This window comes from Microcaecilia unicolor, chromosome 11 (assembly GCF_901765095.1).
Source record: "Microcaecilia unicolor chromosome 11, aMicUni1.1, whole genome shotgun sequence".
Classification (NCBI taxonomy): Eukaryota; Metazoa; Chordata; class Amphibia; order Gymnophiona; family Siphonopidae; genus Microcaecilia; species Microcaecilia unicolor.
Window position 1 is genome coordinate 195,664,797 of NC_044041.1, and position 19,263 is coordinate 195,684,059.

A 19,263-nucleotide genomic window follows, 5' to 3' on the forward strand; every position below is an offset into this window, starting at 1 on the left:
AGGGCTTAAAAAAAAAAAAAAAAAAAAAAAGAGAAGACAAGCCATTCCTTGCCTGAAGCAAGATAAGCTTCCTTGGCACTTTGAGGTCAAAGGTCGGTCAAAACAGTGACTAACCTCTTGCTGGTGCTGTGAATTTACTTTAGGAGAGAGTGTGCAGACCAGAACCCAGAAACTGAATGGACAACCCTTATGACTTAGCCAACAGGGAGATGGTGCGCCTTAAAGCAGTGTTTCCCCAAGTAGATCCTGAAGTACCCTTTTGCCAGTCAGGTTTTCAGGATTTCCACAATGAATATGCATGAGATGCAAATCAATCTCATGCATATTCATCGTGGATATCCTGAAACCGCAAATGGCATAACAGTACTCCAGGACCGACTTGGGAAACACTGCCTTAAAGTACTGGGATAAAGAGAAGACTTGGGAGGGGGAGGGGGGCTCCTACAGATATAGGAGTCTACAGCAGGTAAACAAAGGATTTTGTGAGTGGGGAGAATATGAGGCAGGTTCTACCTGGACATCATACCCGAGCAGTGGCATGGAGGAACAGTAACAAAGAGTGTCCTGGTGAACCCAGATCAGCCTAGGCTTCCACTCGATGGGATAAACATGATGCAGAACGGGTAAATTCTAGATGTCAGCTAAGGCAAGCGTTTCAAGCCATAAAAACTGTACTTTTATCGATATAAGGTGCAGTGTATAAATACTCAAACACAGGATTCTTTGGTCAATTTTTACATTTGATTGTACATTCTAAAGTGCAAATATCCTGCAACTTTGGCTAGAAAGTATTGAGCCCATTGACTTATGCCCATGAGGGGAAAAAAAATAGGCATTTTAATAGACTCGAGTGTACTTAAAGAAAACCACCCCCAAACAGAGACAATGTACTGCTCCCCTTTGCGTATCAAAGCTTTATAAAACCTATGTTTTACAGAGACCTGTAAAAACTGAGAAATAAATACTTGAAGTCAAGATGAAAAAGCCACCATCCATATGTATAAAAATAGGCCAACTTTCTAGCAATCTAAAAAAGTTACCTGGCAGCTGTTTCACGTTATATGGAAATGAAAGACACTTAATACTGTACAGGTACTTTCTGGACACATGTACTTATCTCCACCCGAACCTATCAAAATTGGAAGTTTTTGAAAGGACAGCAATCTTCTGGTGGACGCTTGGTAGCTAAATGCTCGGTTCCAGCCCTAACCCGACTTACAAAATAAATGCAAGAATTTTCGATCCAGAATAGTCCCTTAATACCGCCCAGAGCCAGGACTGGAGTTAAGAGCTAAATACATCATTTTGGACCTAGTAACCTTCCTGTGGCCGGAGCTCCGCAAAGGTCAGAGATGCCTCCCAGAAGTGCTAGACTAACCCACGTACGTCTTCAGGAAACAAAAAGGAGACCGTGTTGGCACTCAAGACCCAAGTTATTTTAAATCTTTGGAGGAGCAGCTTAAAGCTCATGTGCAACAAACTGCCATTAACAAATTTTTAACATCCTTTGGATTCAGAAAAAGGTATTTGGTCGAGTCCATTTTAAATAGTGGTTCAGGGAGCAGCTGCTGGAAATCTTTGGAAGCGTCAAAAGCTGAAAAAGTCTTGGCCTTCAGCGTTAAGATCAGCTTTGTCCCAGTCTGTAGGCGACAGGATTTCTTCCGTCTGTAAATCCTGGGTGCTCAGGCCAATGTCCAGAACCTGAGGGTTAGTTCTGGACTCAGCAAGTCTAGAGAGAGGGGGAAAGCCAAACACACAAACCTGATTCATTGTGTAATGTAAGTCAGCACCAGCTTTGTTTTTAAAGCAGCTTAGTTGCTTTAGAAGAGAAGCATCAAGGCAGGAGGCAGAAGCTTTAAGTAGTAATTCAATGAAGTGAATCATGTTTCTGCCATAAGAACACAGCAGCTTTCCATTTTTATAGTACTTTTGCAAATTAAAGTATTTAAATGCATAGGAACATTTTTTAAAAAGTAGGTACACATCACGTGTAGCAGTGAGAGACTTAAAGGGGGGGGGGGGGGGGGGGGGGAGACCCAAGCTGAATCATTCCCAACTTTACCCTATTAAAGTTGACTAGGACAAGTACTCAATTGTGTTAGATGCTGATACCAAAAGCCCTGTGATATTCCGGACAACGCAATAAAAATAAGGCTGGAACATCGTGGGGCTTTACTGCCCCTATGATCAGAGATAATAGAATCCAAATTTAAGCATGCTATTATCTCTGATCATAGGGTAAAAGTTCAGTAATCCTCCCACATTTGACAGGTCCAGGCTGTAGGTCTGTGGGACCCCCTGCAATGCAAAGCCAGGGTTGCCTACTGTCCCCCCCAGGGGCTAGAGGTCGGGTAGACCTCCAGTCCCCCCCCCCAACCCAAGCGCACAGGTGGGGGGGGGGGGGAGCTGGAGATCCGGTGCATTTCCAGCAACCTAACCCTCCCCCCCAACAAGAGCCCTGGTAGCCCAGTGGGCTCTGATCACAAGCCCCCCCAACCTGGTGGGCTAGTAGCCCCTTTCACTGCCCCCTGTACACAAGTGGCAGAGGAGAGAGTCCCAACACCCTCCTCTTCCAGCACCACCTTGAAAATGATGGCACCCTGCCCTGCCCAGTGCATGCTGGGATGCGCTGAGCAAGGCTTCACCACCATACAAGGGAAAACTCCACTGGGCCACCAGAGTTTTTTTTCTCTTGGGTGCGTGGAGTTTGGGGGGGGGGGGGGGGGCTAGAGAGCCACTTGTCTCCAGCCTCCGTGAACTTGTGTTGGGGAGGGTCTGGAGGTCTGCTGACCTCAAGCCCCGTGTTGTTGGCTTGGGGTGGGGACCTGCTAGCAGGCAAATGCATGCTATGGAGTGCTTGGCATTCCCTCCCAGTGTTCTGCAAACCTTAACGCCAGCTCCATTGATCACTGGGAATTAATAAAATACCTGTTTAGCCTGCAAGCACATTTTCACATGCTGGGGGGGGGGGGGGGGGTCAGCAAACCTGTGTGCTAATAGTCTCTAACACCCAAATTTGCTTCTGATCATTGGCCTATGAGCCATTTATTCAGAACTGCAGAAATGACTTCTCTGGGACAGAGGCCTCACCTCACTTTCCAAATTAACCCTTCATTGGCCTATTCTATTCCCATCTGAATTCATGCTATATACACGTGCACAGGCTCACCTGGAAAAGGCTTCATCCAGCCCATCATCCAACTCCTGAAAATCCAAAAGGAAAGCAACTTTAGAACATGGCTGGACCAAGACTTGGACATTCATCCTTGAAAAATGCAGGACTAGAAAACATTCCATTTATAAAGGAAAGCTATATTCCCCCCCCCCCCCCCCCCTTCAGGTACCATTTCATAAGCACATGGAACAGGCAGATACAGAGGGGGCAGGAGCAGGGTATGTGAGCAGTTGTGTATTTGCTGGGGCATATTTCAGTTAACACGTACCCCCCCCTTCAGAAAACACAATCAGAAATTGTGTACAGAGATTATAAAGCAACCATCTGGACAACCACCAGGATCTCAATTTTTTTGGGTTTGTCCACTGTCGAGTCTCCTGAAGCACATCCAGAGCAGTACCTTCATGCCCTGTTTAAAGCGTGAAGATCTTTTAATTTTTGCTTTGATTCCTCTTCCATTTATCTCATGCATGAAGATGTGAGATTTTAATTTTCTTATTTCAAGTGATGAGTGACATGTAATAAAGTGTCCTGTAGGTCTGGGGATGGGGACTTTAGGTGGTGGGAATAGGGTTTTAGTTATTTGTTCAAAATATTTATAATCAAAAAATTGAAAAATTCATAAGACATTGCGAGTTTGGAGGATTTCAAGTTTATACCCACTTTTAGAGCATTATGAGAAAATGGAGCTGGATCAAAACCTGTCAATTGTGACTGATAAGACTGAGGTAGCGACTTTATATAGTCTCAGTAATATCTGACAGTTATGACAACGCAAGATTTCAGAACAGTGAAGCAACATTTCAAGCTAAGTTGTGTGTTTTTTTGTCTTATTTTAGTCACTCCGTTTAGTTTTTCACACAAGCAGGTGTTGACAGTGGATATTGTAGATTCTTAGATCCATGGATACGGACTATAGGAGGGTGTGGTGAGTTTGCTCATGTTTTGATACTGGAAAACACTCCGCTTTCCGGTTTTTTTTTTTCACAGAATTTTTTCTCCCTTAGAAAAGGTGGTTGGGAGTTTTTTTTTTGTTTTCTGTGATTTTTTTTTTTTGGAAAAGCGAGAGGAGCCTATGATGTTGGCCATTTCAGTGGAGTCCTAATGTTAGGTTCCCTGGGCTGTTGAGGCTACCCTATATAATAAAACTCACCCTCAACGTTCTGAGGACACTGACGTCACTGTCAGGTCCTCCGGGCACTTCCTTCCGGTTCGAAGCCTTCGTGGTGGTGAAGCCACCGAAAACAAAGTGTTGGGGCCCCGCCCTCGCGTCAAACGTGATGACGTCGAGGGTGGAGCAATGACAGCAGATTGAAGGTGGCGTGCCGAGGTCAGCAACAATGGCGGACGAACGTCGACGGAGTGAGTACGGAGGGGGGGAGGTCCGGAAGGAAACCGTGCTAGCGCCCATGTCATTGCCGCAAGAAACGGGCATGTTTTACTAGTTTTTTTATATTTAAAAATTTATTTGAATCATATTCACACGCCCAACTATAGATTGAATAAAAGTGATTTTTTAGAGGTTTTTCAAAATATTTATACAAAGTTAGATGTTATTGGCTACAGCTTGAGGGATTACTATGTTTTGATTCTTTGTTTCATCCCCAAGAATTGATCGATAAGCAATATTTTTGTTTTGCTTATTTTCTTGGAAATGGTTAAAATTATTCAGTCTTGTAAATCGGAAGATACCGTGTTTCCCCGAAAATAAGACACTGTCTTATATTAATTTTTGCCCCCCAAAATGCACTAGGTCTTATTTTCAGGGGCTGTTTTATTTTTCGGGGAAAAATCGGGGTGGGATCGGGGTTGGCCCGCCCGCCCTCCATCGCTCCCAGAACTAACCTTAAACGCCTCCTTTCACCTTTGCAGCAAGCAGCAGCAGGGCAGGCCACTCCTTCCTTCCGTGTCCTGTCCTCGCCTGATGTAATGTCCGCGAGGGCGGAGCACGGAAGGAAGGAGAGGTCTGCCCTGCTGCTGCTTGCTGAGAAGGTGAAAGGAGGCGTTTAAGGTTAGTTCCGGGAGCGACAGAGGGCGGGTGGAGGGGGGGCGGCTTTGTCCGGCTCTCGGCGGCCCTGCTTTCAAACAAAAATTTGCTAGGTCTTACTTTCGGGGAGGCCTTATATCTAGCAATTCAGGAAAACCTCTACTAGGTCTTATTTTCGGGGGATGTCTTACTTCGAGGAAACAGGGTATGATGCAATTGTGCTTACACTTCAATATAAAAAAAAAAAAGTCCTGTAGGTAGTGTGTCCAGCGATTCTTTTATCGAGGGTTTGGACTTCCCTTCCCCCCACACAAACTAAAATCCTTACGATGAGAAGCATCCTGATTTTGGAACACAAAATTAGGAACATTCAATACTTTTAAGCTCTTGATTATATCTGAAGTTTTAAGTGTATATTCTATTTATGTTTTAACTTTTTATTGATGTCACAGATTAATACATGTAAAGATCAATAAATGTGTACTTAATACAAATCTCTGTCTTCTTAAGCAAAACCTTTGACAAGTGTCAAACTTTTACTGTAAGTGCCCCTCCCTCTTCCCACCCCATCCCCCCTACACCTTGTTATTGTGTACTCATTCCCTGTACATCCATCACACATTGCAATATAACAATGTCAACTATCAACTGTCTCCCAGTCACGTCAACACATTTCAACATAGGCCTACAGGTCATCCCCCCCCCCCCCCCCCCAAATTCCTCATGATGCCCTTTACCAACTCAATTCCCCTAACTAAACATCGGGACCTCCTACCCTTCAACCCTCCCTCCCCCCTCCCTTAATCCACCCCCACCCTCCAAAACAGGAAAGCCATCATCCTCTCCTTCCATCTACCACGTGAGTGAGTTTACCAATAGGCTCCGAGCTCTGCCTGATAGAGCCTGAAGTGTACATTCTATTTAAAAAAACAAAAACCTTCATGCTATGAAATAGAAAGCAACTCCGCATCTTTAAGCGTTAGCTGTCCATATTGACTAATACACATCCTATCTCACCACGTTTCCTTCAACTGCAGGCAGGGGCGTAGCTACGGGTGGGCCTGGATGGGCCCAGGCCCACCCAGTTTCGTCTCAGGTCCATCCTCACCTTCTCCCACCCCCGCCTCCTCTCCTGCACTTCGCGGTGTCTGTCTCCCACCCTCACGGCAGCGCTTTCAATTTGCTATCAGCGCTGCCTGCCTGACAGCTGACAGACGCAACGTCCTCCTGCTCCAGGGCCTTCCCTCTGCCGCGTTGATTCAACTTCCTGTTTACGCAGGGTGGATTGCACACGGCAGAGGGAAGGTCCAGGAGCAGGACGTCGTCGCGCCACGTCTGTCAGCTGTCAGGCAGGCAGCGCCGATAGAGCGCTGCCGCGGAAGTGGGAGACGGAGACCATGAAGTGCAGGAGACGAGTCAGCACCACGGTGGGAGAAGGTGAGTGGAGGCAGCGTCGATAACTTTAAAGGTGCTGTGCGCTGCGTGCGTGTGTGTGTGGGGGGGGGGGTGGGGGTTGGGGTTGTAGTGCCCACCCATCCAACCCGCTGGCCCACCCAACAATTGTCTTCTGGCTATGCCACTGCCTGCAGGAGTCCAACTGCATTCCTGCCCCAGGGTGATTCTTTTATGCGAGGGAGAGGCAGGATCCCTGGAGTTGTGCAAAGCTTCTCTTGCTATTGAAAATTTGCCACTGGCAGGAATGTACACTGTTCAGACAGAACACTTACTGCAACCCCCAAAGTCTGAGGTCAAAGTGACCTTGGAAAGCTGCCCACTACAGCAGCCTTAAAACTAGCATCTCCTCTTACCGACAGTGGATTTACAGACCACGGCGTCCAGTTATGAAGGCTGGAACAAGCAGCACGTGTTAACACCCCTTTCTGTTTTCCAGAGCATCCCAGCCATAACGTGCTTACCCACACCAGGTTGTTGTTTTCAGGTGAACGATTTGCTCCGAATATCTCCTGCAAGTGCTTGTGCGTGCTGAAAGTGCACTGCGATGCTTTGGCTCCTTCCTCTATATCCAAAAGGTTCCCTGTGGCTACAGAAAGAATGCAAAACTCAGCACATGCTTCCCAAATGGCTACTTCTACTGAAAGTGAGTCACATAATATTTACATAACACTGTTGCACAGTGCTGTGCACAACCTTTAAAAAACTAAAATTAAAAAAAAAAAAATCACAAGTTATAGTAACAGTGGGTGCCTGCAATTCAAATCTAAATCATGCATTTTCTAGTTTTTCTTCTTCCCTTTGGTCTGTTGGGTGGTCCAGCCACCGCCTTATAATTACATGTATTCAATTTGGCATTTCTATTCCACCTTATCCAGCGACATGGTGTCATAATCCACATTTGACCAGTCTCAATGCAACTCTGCAGTAATGTATTAACATTAGTGAATCTATAACAACAAAGGCTATACATATATCAAGCCCTCTCCTGTGCCCACCAGCAGCCTCTAACTGGTAACAGACCAAGGAAGCATTTCAATTTGTACTGCTCTGCCCCGAAGCCTTTCATTTTCTTTAGACACTAATGTCTTTGAAAATCGGTTATCTGCTGCTTTAACCTTTAAAAGAAAAGTCTAGCCCAGTCCTATGTAGGCAGTTTACAGCTGAATGCACCTCAACAGCCCCCCCCCCCCCCCGTGATCCATAAGCAGTTGCAATTTAAACAAAAAATTTTTTGGAGACCTCACTGATGCCAAAGCCACTTGGATTTACAATAGCAGGTTTGTTTTATTTTGTTTTTGTTACATTTGTACCCTGCGCTTTCCCACTCATGGCAGGCTCAATGCGGCTTACATGGGGCAATGGAGGGTTAAGTGACTTGCCCAGAGTCACAAGGAGCTGCCTGTGCCTGAAGTGGGAATCGAACTCAGTTCCCCAGGACCAGAGTCCACCACCCTAACCACTAGGCCACTCCTCCACTGTTGCTACTATTTGAGATTCTACATGGAATGTTTCTATTCCACTAGCAACATTCCATGTACAAGTCGGCCCTTGCAGATCACCAATGTGGCCGCGCAGGCTTCTACATGGAATGTTGCTAGTGGAATTCCGATAGGAGCGGGAGGGAAAGACCCCGGGGCCTGGTGCCATGCCTGGGTAATTTTGCCCCCTCCCCTGCCCCCCCATCTCAGCGGCCCTGGAGATGAGCATTGGGTTTAAAGTGCCGGGGGGGGGGGGTTAGTCCACAGCCTGCTTGGCTAAAGAGGTGGAGCTGCAGTGAAGGAGATGGGAGGGGCTAGAGCTGAAGGGAAGGAAAAGGGCACAGGAGAGAAGCAAGGGGGTGCAGAGAAGTAAAGGAGGAAAATTGGGAGCATGCAAGAGGGGACGGAGGGAGTGTGAAAGAGTAGCAGAGAAAGAGACAGTGAAAGGTGTATGGCGGGAAAGCAAGAGAGGACAACTCATGAAGGATAAACAGTGCAAGGGGATGAGATAGGAAATACACATGAGCAATACCTGCATGAGCATGAAAGAAGGGACAGAGTGGAGTGGCGAGGGGAGATAATTGCAGGAGAAAGAAGAGTTCAAGAGGATATGAGTGAGCAGTAGACTATGGGGAAATGCCTCACCACATACCTCCCCCCCTCCACACCTCATATCCATTACCCCTACCAACCTACACATCTGCAACCCTGAGATACAGGCACATATGAGGGAGCCATGCTAAAGTCTGCAAATGGAGATAAGGGGAAGGATCCAAGCTAAATGTACTGTTTCAACTTATTTAAACTGGGGCTGCATTTCAATTAAAATTCTAATCATGCAATTAAAGGTATATAGGGCTGCATTTCAATTAATGTTTGTAATTGCGTGATTAATGGTATGTTCCCCCCCCCCCCCCCTCCACTGCAGCTCCTTGCAACTCTTGAGCAATGGAGGGTTAAGTGACTTTCCCAGTCACGAGCTGCAGTGGAGATAAAATTTAAAAAAAAAAAAAAAAAAAAAAAACAACCCACCCCATACCATTAATCATCGGCTACAAATTTTAAAATCGAACTGCAGCCTGAGATACAATATAAACTGAAAAACTACAAAATTAAATTATCTAAAACAGCTTTACAGGATTCACGGCCTAGTTTATACATGTTAACCTTGATGCTCCTCGGCTCTTTACACTTGAAAAATGAACTCCAAAAGATTTAACAGGTTACTCACTTACCCTTGGGTCTTTATTCCCAGCCCAAGGACTCCCAACAGCTCAGGTTCTTAGAAATGCCCTTAATATGCATGATGCACATTTGCATACAATGGAGGTAAGTAGCCAACTCTCTACATATATTAAAGGATATTCTGTGAATTGAGGTGTTGGCAACCCTCAGACTGGGAGTGAAAACCAAGGATTATGCAGAAGTCCAGCAGCTTAGGGCCTAGGGCAATGCTCGTCTCCTGAAGGCACATCTAACCAGTTGGGTTTTCAGATTGCCACAATGGATACGCGTTGTATGCAAATACCTCATACATAGTCAATGTACACAAATGCCATCAAGGGTTCTCAACTCAATCCTTGGGACACACCCACAGCCAGTTTTTCAGGATATCCACAAGGTAATTTGCATACAACCTCATGCATATTTATTGTGGGTATCCTAAAAATCAGATTGCCCAGTGAGAACCTCTGAAAACATAGTGATGCATAGTCATTGTGGTAACCCTGCAAAACCTAAACACGTGTGCCTCCAGGAGAGGGTTGGGCAAACGAGAATAGGTGTTGAAAGCCATACAAATTCAGAGAACTAATCAATGTACATATTTAACTCTAGATACCGCAAATCATCTGAGCAATGGGTTTCAGAAATTTTGTAAAGATACCCAATTATGCATTTGCATAGTATCATTCGGGGGAGGAGGGGGTTTATCATGATTGGAATTTGATAATTAAATCGAAGGGAAAGGACTATTGGCCTGAAGAAGAGGGGGAAACGAGGCTGAAGGTTCCCCCAGGGCCCCGGAGGATGTGGTAAACAGCGGTTAGTGTATCTGGGTTTTTAAAGGTTTGTTCAAGGTCCTGGAGGAAGGAGTCCAGAGTCTGCTTGTAAGAGACATGGGGAAGTCACTGCTTATCATAGGATTGCTACTATTTGGGTTTCTGCCAGGTACTTGTGACCTGGATTGGCCATTGTTAGAAGCAGGATACTGGGCTAGATGGACCATTGGTCTGATCTAGTATGGCTATTCTTATATACGTTACCCTGCCACCAATCCTAGTGGCAAAGACTCGCATCAATTTATGGCCTGTTAATCTAATTGTCTTTATAGCACCCCCCCAGTATGTGCCAATACATACAGTACTATATAAAACATTAATCTATTTACCTTTTTTCCATACCAATTTGCAGAGATGCCAAGTAGATTTTGGGACTGTCCTGGTTTTGACCTTGCATCTCACAGCAGTATGGAAATTTGTAGTACCTGATCCTGCCCGTTGACATTTTTATTTATTTATTTTTATTTTATCGCATTTGTATCCCACATTTTCCCACCTTTTTGCGGGCTCAGTGTGGCTTACAATATGAAATGAGTGATGGAAATACAATTTGTTACAAATTGGTTATGGATTACACTGTGCAGAGTTATTACGCGAGACAATCGAAGTGTCGTTAAGGAATGCAACAATGGAACACAAACATTGAGACATTGGAAGGAGACAATGGGAGCTTAGAGGGCAATATTAAGGCATAGAAACATATGGTATAAATATTTCTGTGAGTAAAGGTATGGGTGATGTGAGATTACAGGGGATGGGAATTCAGAAGTGGATGTATGATGCATTAATGAACAGTAAGTGTGGACTTTGTGTGTTTTGTGCAAGTCCCAAAATGCACTAGGATGGCGTGTCAGAAATCCAGGACCTTCCCAAAGTCTCCAGTCTGACCTGGGCAACTTGGCATTTTTTATTTTATTTTTATTACATTTGTACCCCGCGCTTTCCCACTCATGGCAGGCTCAATGCGGTAGGCAATGGAGGGTTAAGTGACTTGCCCAGAGTCACAAGGAGCTGCCTGTGCCTGAAGTGGGAATCGAACTCAGTTCCCCAGGAGCAAAGTCCACCACCCTAACCACTAGGCCACTCCTCCTCCACTGTTGCTACTATTTGAGATTCTACATGGAATGTTGCTATTCCACTAGCAACATTCCATGTAGAAGTCGGCCCTTGCAGATCACCAATGTGGCCACGCAGGCTTCTGCTTCTGTGAGTCTGACGTCCTGCACGTACGTGCAGGGCGTCAGACTCACAGAAACAGAAGCCTGCGCAGCCTTCTACATGTGGAATAGCAACATTCCATGTAGAATCTCCAATAGTAGCAACATTCTATGTAGAATCTCCAATAGTATCTATTTTATTTTTGTTACAGTTGTACCCTGCGCTTTCCCACTCATGGCAGGCTCAATGCGGCTTACATGGGGCAATGGAGGGTTAAGTGACTTGCCCAGAGTCACAAGGAGCTGCCTGTGCCTGAAGTGGGAATCAAACTCAGTTCCTCAGTTCCCCAGGACCAAAGTCCACCACCCTAACCACTAGGCCACTCCTCAACTCTGAAATTGTTCTTCCCCATAACCCCAACAGCTGCCTCTTCCCACAGAGGGGAGAATTTGTTTTCTAAATGAGATTAGTATTTACGGGATAGAGGAGGGGTGCATTTCAGTCAGCCAAATTCAGAGACCATTTTAAAAGGCTTCTCCCCTGCTAGCCCAGAATGCAGCTGTCTGCTCTGCTGCTTGGCATCCCTGCCAGCTCAAGATCTGTAACAGTTTTCATACACTTCAAAATGGCAAAAAACACAAAAAAAATTAGTTTATGCTCCTATGGCAACAATTTGCAGGATTTATTATCCCTGCAGCAGAACTGGCATAATCCTGCAGAATCCTAATGTGCCTCTGATCATACATGATGGCACAGCATGGCAGCTGCAGCTACGGTTTTCACCTCATACTGTGTCCCCTGCAGCATATTCATTAGACAATGGCAGCTGCTATGCAAGATGGGGGTCATTGCCTGTTGTCTGCAAGCTACTCAGTTACAGCCGAGCTGTCAGTGTTAGCAAACCCAGAAGTACAGACAACACTTCACTGGAGCAGCTCACCCCATGGAGGCAGCCACATGCATATCAAGGATACTTAACGGGAACCTGATACTCTGTGCGCTAGGCTGAAGCTGGTGGAACGAGCAGGCTTGCCCATTGTATGGTACAAAATACACACACACACACACACACATTAGCAAGTGTCCACTAACCCTCTAAGTCTATGAATTTGCAAACACAATTCTGCACGTGTAATTAGCAGCTAAGTGGTGTTACCAATTTCTGGCTTTAATAGGTGCTATTTGTCACCAATTAGTTTTGCATTTAACTATTCAGTCTGGATTCTGCAAAATCCATACAGGCAGATCAAAAGCCCCGCGCTGTTCCAAACAGTGCTCTAAAATAGAGCTGGAACAGCGCGGGGCGCTATTAGACCTATGATCAGAGATAATGCATGCAAATTTAAGCAGCGCAATTGTATCCGATGATGGGGTAGAAGTGCGGGAGAATTGTGCCTGAGCATGCGCTCAGCACAATCCTCCCGCACTTGTTTGACAGGTCTGGGCTGGAGACCAATGAAAAGAGAAGGACGCCCATCTTTAAATCGGAAGATGGACGTCCTCAACTGCCCTGTTGCAGGGACGACCAAATTTCAAGGGGGTGTCGGAGGTATAGTGACGGGGCAGTTCAGGACGTCCAAAATTGGATGTTTCTATGAGAAACATCCAACTTTGGACATCCTCAACTGCCCCGTCACAGAAACGTCCAAATTTTGGTCATCCTCAACTGCCCTCGCTGGCAGGTTTGCTGTAGGGGGGCATGGGGGCCTGTCAGCATGCAAATGCATGCTGGACAGGGCTCACCATTCCTCCCCAATGATCTGCAAACCCTAACGCCAGCTCGGAGCTGGCATAGTGTTTGTCGCGGCCAGCGACCCAATCTTTGGCGTGCTGGACGCTGATCATTGGGGATGAATGCATTAAGCGCTATTAGCATGCATTTGCAAGCTACATGCACTAAGAGTCCTGTTTAGCATGCATTCACATGCTACTTGCGCTAAGAGCCCTCGATCATGGGACGGTAGCAAACGCTGGCGCTAGTATGGCGCTAACAGCCTCTAGCGCTGGCATTTGCTTTTGATCATCTGCCTTATAAGTGTCCAACCGCAAGGGGGTGTGGACCTTAGTATTGTATAACCTGCAAACCTTTTTTTTAAACATTGCTAACTGATTTTACCACATTCTCTGGCAACGAATTCCAGAGTTTGACATTAAAATGAAGAAATATTTTCTTCAATTTACTACTTTGCAGCTTCACTGCGTGCCCCCTAGTCCTAGTATTTTTGGAAAATGTAAACAAGCGATTCACATCTACCCATTCCACTCTACTCATTTTATAGACCTCCATCATATCTCCCCTCAGCCATCCTTTCTCCAAGCTAAAGAGCCTTAGCCGCTTCAGCCTTTCCTCATAGGGAAGTCGTCCCATTATAGTTTGTCACCCTTCTCTGTACCTTTCCTAATTCCACTACATCTTTGAGATGCAGTGACCACAACTGCAATACAAAGGCATTATAAAGTCCTCTTTTTCCCATTCCTTTCCTAAAACCCAACATTCCATTTGCTTTCTTAGCTACCGCCGCACACTGAGCAGAGGGTTTCAACGTATCTACAATGACGCCTAGATCCCTTTCCTGGACTCCCCCCAATGTGAAACCTTGAATTATGTAGCTATAGTTTTCCTACATGCTCGTGCCTGAAATTAGGTGCACAACTGAACTTACGCTTGGGTTCTATAACGAACAGCAATGTGCAAATAGCGATGATAGCGATGATGCATCTAACTTAGGCAACCTATAAGAGAATTACCCCAACTGGGCTAGTGCTGAAGTTTTTGTCCCTAATACCCCACCCTAAAAGGGTGGGCGAAACTACCTTTATGCATTTCTTCAACCTCCACTGCAGATAGTTTGATGCGCTGGGATGCAGAACACACGTTCCCTTCCAGCATGATCCACCTTCTCCTGCTGTCGCAGGGCCAAGTCATCGAAGGAGAGTAAAAACCTATCTTCCAGCACAGCAGGGCACTCAATATGTACTTTGCAGTTACATCAACCCCTATGACCCTTCATGTCAAAACACAACTGGTTTAAATCTCAGGAGAGATTGTCCACTTTGTTCTGGTAAAACTTTAATACACAGCTAGCACAGGAAGACAATTTCAGCAGCAGGGGCTGTGAAGCAAGGGGAACTGAACACCTCAGGAGTAACACACCAAGAAGGGAAAATTCCTACATAAGTGTTTCCATACTGGGACAGACTGAAGGTCCATCAAGCCCAGCATCCTGTTTCCAACAGTGGCCAATCCAGGTTACAAGTACCTGGAAAGACCCCAAAACAGTACAATACATTTTATGCTGCTCATCCTAGAAGCAAGCAGTGGATTCCCCCCCCCCCCCCCCCCCCCAGTTCCTCTTAATGGCTTATGGACATTTTTTAAAGAAGCTATCCAAACCTTTAAACCCTGCTAAGCTAACTGCTTTTACCACATTCTCTGGCAACAAATTAGAGTTTAAATTACACATTAAATGAAGAAATATTTTCTCCAATTTGCTACTTTATAGCTTCATTGCATGCCCCTTAGTCCTATTTTTTGGAAAGCGTAACAAGCGATTCGCGTCTACCCGTTCCACTCCACTCATCTTATAGACCTGTACCATATGTCCCCTCAGCCATCTTTTCTCCAAGCTGAAGAGCCCTAGCCAATTTAGCCTTTCCTCAAAGGGAAGTCGTTCCATCCCCTCTATCATCTGTCACCCTTCTCTGTACCTTGTCTAATTCTACTATACCTTTTTTGAGATACAGTGACCAGAATAGCACATTTTAAATCACTAAAATGGCCTAGGTGGCTTCAACTGGTTTTATCAACACAGACCCTGAAAATCCCTGAGGTGGAATGCCTTTTTTTCAGTAGGTGTTATTTATTTATGAACATTTACACCCCACTTTTTTTCCACAGTCGTGCGGACTCAAGTGGCTTACAATGTGCAGAATAGGCCAAATTACATTGGGAGAATTACAACAGAAGAGGGATGAAGAGATGGGGAAAGGGCTAGAAAGACGGAAAGTAAGATGAGGTGATACAGAAGTAGACAATCCAAGACAGGCCAGTCAAAGGTGGAGTCCAGGGGCTGAAACGGCACTGAGTGACTAGAACAGCTTCCAGCAAGGCAATCCAAAAAAGAGGGCAGATGAGATATCCAAGATCGACCATATGTTAGATTAATGATATTTATTTAAAGAATTTACAGTACAAAATAACTCCATTACACTTATTACTACTGGATCTCCATTACATTGCTGCAACATAGAACCACTGTACATAGCCCATAACAACTACAACTTAACCCAGATTTACCCTATGCAGATCTCCCCCCCATCCCTATCCCCTCCCTAACCCTTAATTCCCCCCACCCTCTGGCATGTCTAGAATAACTTAAGCTGTTAGCTTAGTAGCTTCTTACCATTTGTCATATATTTAGTAAAAGAAATGCCAGGGTGAGGGTGCCACTTGGAGTTTTTCCTTCTTAAGGACTACTGCCTACATCCTGGGGAACTGAGGAACTGAGTTCGATTCCCACTTCAGGCACAGGCAGCTCCTGATGACTCTGGGCAAGTCACTTAACCCTCCATTGCCCCATGTAAGCCGCATTGAGCCTGCCATGAGTGGGAAAGTGCAGGGTACAAATGTAAAAAAAAAAAAAAAATCTCCAGACATCTAAAGATGGAGGCAAGAGGGAAAGTCTAGCTCAATAGCAAGTCAAGACTAAACCTTGCTTTTTTTTTGTCCCATAGGCCCAATACTCAAAAGAGATAAACTAATTGACCAGAGCCCCTCAATTTTGGAAGCAGAAACCTAGCCCCAATTTTCTTTTGCATAACAGGAAGCACACAGCTCTTTCTAGCACTTTTTGGTATAGTGAAGGCGTTTGACACTTGATAAGTACACCGGTGTTTTGGGACTTAAGCATCAACAACCAGCAACTGTGGTGCAGAGGTACCCATTATAATTGCCAAGGACAAATACAGTGCTATAGAGCTGTCTGCACCCTGACAGCCAATTAGAAGACACACCTAGAACAACCCAACAACATGCAGGGTACACTTAATGATGGGGTAAACCTGCAAATCCATTTTGTTTACTATACTCAAAAAAAGGACTTTGTACAGCACTGGCATTTACTGGGCACAGAAGCGCTAGGAGTATGAAATAAAGCCACACTTTGCCCTTTGAAGTACTCTTTGTTTCTAGAGTATGTGGTAATGGGAATGATGCACTCGACTGGCAGGTCACAGAAATTGGTCACTTATCTACGTGCATGAGATACTCTTCCAGGCTCAGCTCCAGCTCTGTACTCTGTTCCGTTCCAACCAGGCTCACCTTTCAGCACCTCTGGTAATCTGTTCTGTAGAGGAGGAACTCGCCATCTCCATAAAACATGAATTCTCTCTACAATACATCTGCTCCTTGTTAGACATGATCCAAAGGAAGCCAGCACCACACGACAGCAACCATCCGGCCAGGAAACAAATCAAAATGAAGCCTAAGCGCAGACATTAGAAACTATATATAAACCACAATGTTAATTCTCATTTGTCCGAGTCTTACGTAGGCCAGCTTCTTGAATGAAGATGAAAACTTCAGCTGGCAAAAATGTATTTAAATTTATTGACAAGTGTTATCCACTAGAGAGGCCTCAGGAGTAAAAATCTTCCAGCACAACAAAACCATCGCACTAACCAGAAAGGTGCTGGAGGGGTGTAAAGTACCATCCCATCAACTGCAAGCGCCTCATGGAAAAGCCGAGACCTAGGCTGGCTCTGGAAGGGTTCAAGTCCCTAGGGAAGTAGCTCCACAACACAGGGCTAGAGCAGGAAGACAATTTCAAAAGAAGTCGGGCATCACTAGCACGGCATCATTTGAGTGCTGCGAGACCAACTGGGTGGACAGAGTATTGTGGGGATGAAGGGTCACTGAGGCTAAGGGAAAGCAGCGGCTTACTCGGAAGAGAAGCAGACAGTCAACTAGGAAGCCTCACCGAGATGTTCAGAGCTACCAAGTTACCCAGTTCCAGGGAGCAGATTTTAGGCCAGGTCTGACATTTCTGACAACTCTCCGGATGCATTATGGAACTAGAATCATAGTAGATGACGGCAGAAAAAGATCTGCACGGTCCATCCAGTCTGCCCAACAACAAACTCATATGTGCTACTTTTTGTGTATACCTTACCTTGATTTGTACCTGTCTTTTTCAGGGCACAGACCGTATAAGTCTGCCCACCACTACCTTCGCCTCCCAACCACCAACCCCTCTTCCCCCCACAGGCTCCGCCACCCAATTTCGGCTAAGCTTCTGAGGATCCATTCCTTCTGCACAGGATTCCTTTATGTATATCCCACGCATGTTTGAATTCCGTTACCGTTTTCATCTCCACCACTTCCTGCGGGAGGGCATTCCAAGCATCCACCACTCTCTATGAAAAAATACTTCCAGACATCTTTTTTTGAGTCTGCCCCCCTTCAATCTCATTTCATGTCCTCTCGTTCTACCACCTTCCCATCTCTGGAAAAGGTTTGTTTGCGGATTAATACCTTTCATTGACTTCAAAAGAGCAAGTTCAGGATCTACAAGTTTCACAACGTTTTAGGATGAACTTGAAAAAGCAGGACTAGCCAAAGTCTACTGTCTGGAACTGAAACCTGGCAGCTGTGCATGGAGACCTTGGGGCAAGTTACTTTGCTTGTTCACCGTTATAAAAATGATGGAAGAATTAAAGTTTAAAAAAAAAATCAGCGTAGAATAGCGGGACAATTTAAACAGAACCAGTGAGATCCACGAGATTAGGACTAATAACCTATTTATAATTAACTTGTCAAAGAGCAACAGACCTAATGCACAAAACTTTGTGTACACTGAAGATAACAGGTCTATAGACATTATGCTGATAAGATATACAGTAAAGATAGTTGCCCAGACTGATGTATCTTAAGGGGGGGGGGGGGGGATTAGATACAGAAGTGAAAGGGCAGACAAACATGCATATGCTGACAAAATGCAGAAGCAGAGACACGCCCCCCGCCCTCCTCCAGCCATTGCCAATAAAGCAAAAGGTTTACACATGTACTCAACACCTGGAGAAAGATCAATACCTGTCATACCTCCCCCCCCTCTCCTGCCCTTCTTGCAGAGATGTTTAAATACCTGTTTGGCATAAACGTACAGGATGCAAGCCTTTCAATTGAAAGGAAGCTCTGGCATAGTGGAAAGGGTGACTGGTGGCCTCCTGGTGGAGACAGATCATCTGAATTCATGAAAGCATGGGATAAACACAGAGGAAAGGGATAGCAGACAGCATGTACAGGCCGATACTAGAAAATGGACGGCAGACAAAGATAATACAGCCCATGGGTTGCCTCCTGACCCTTGTCCCATACATGCAAGGTGAAACATCTCAATTTGAGAGTGGTCTTGATCATTAGTTTATCAGCTGCATCCTCGGACTCAATGAAAAATTCTGATTTTCTGCAGAAGTTTGGGGGGGGGGGGGAAGAGAATAAAAGGAACGGGCTCCAAACACCAGGATAAGATGGGGAAGGCAACCACATCCTGCTGCCAGGAACTTGGCCAATTTAGGAACTGCTGCTGGATAACAGGAGGCACATAAGCACTGCCACGCTGGGAAAAGACCAAAGGTCCATCAAGCCCAGCACTCTGTCTCCGACAGCGGCCAATCCAGGCCCCAAGAACCTGGCAAAAACCCAAAATGTAATAATGATCAAAAATCTGTCCAGACCCCCTTTAAACACAGCAAGGCCAGCTGCCGTCACAACCTTCTCCGGCAATGAGTTCCAGAGTCTAACTACGCGCTGAGTAAAGAAAAACCTTCTCCGATTTGTTCGAAACCTACCACATTCTAATTTCATCTTGTGTCCCCTGGTTCTATTATTGTTAGAAAGCGTAAACAAACGCTTCACATCTGTCCGCTCTATCTCGCTCATTATTTTGTATC

The 19,263-nt window shown here is 45.4% G+C and overlaps 1 protein-coding gene across 1 annotated transcript in view; it reads right to left on the reverse strand.

Moving 5' to 3' along the window:
* Positions 1 to 325: 325 nt before the first annotated feature.
* Positions 326 to 19,263, reverse strand: part of LDLRAP1 (low density lipoprotein receptor adaptor protein 1) — an 87,040-nt gene continuing 68,102 nt past the window's right edge. The window contains exons 7-9 of the mRNA XM_030219485.1: positions 7,079 to 7,203; positions 3,170 to 3,204; positions 326 to 1,729 (exon numbers count right to left, since the gene is read on the reverse strand). Of these exons, the coding sequence (XP_030075345.1) occupies positions 1,588 to 1,729; positions 3,170 to 3,204; positions 7,079 to 7,203 (302 nt within the window). The 3' untranslated portion in view covers positions 326 to 1,587. The remainder of the gene's footprint in view (positions 1,730 to 3,169; positions 3,205 to 7,078; positions 7,204 to 19,263) is intronic.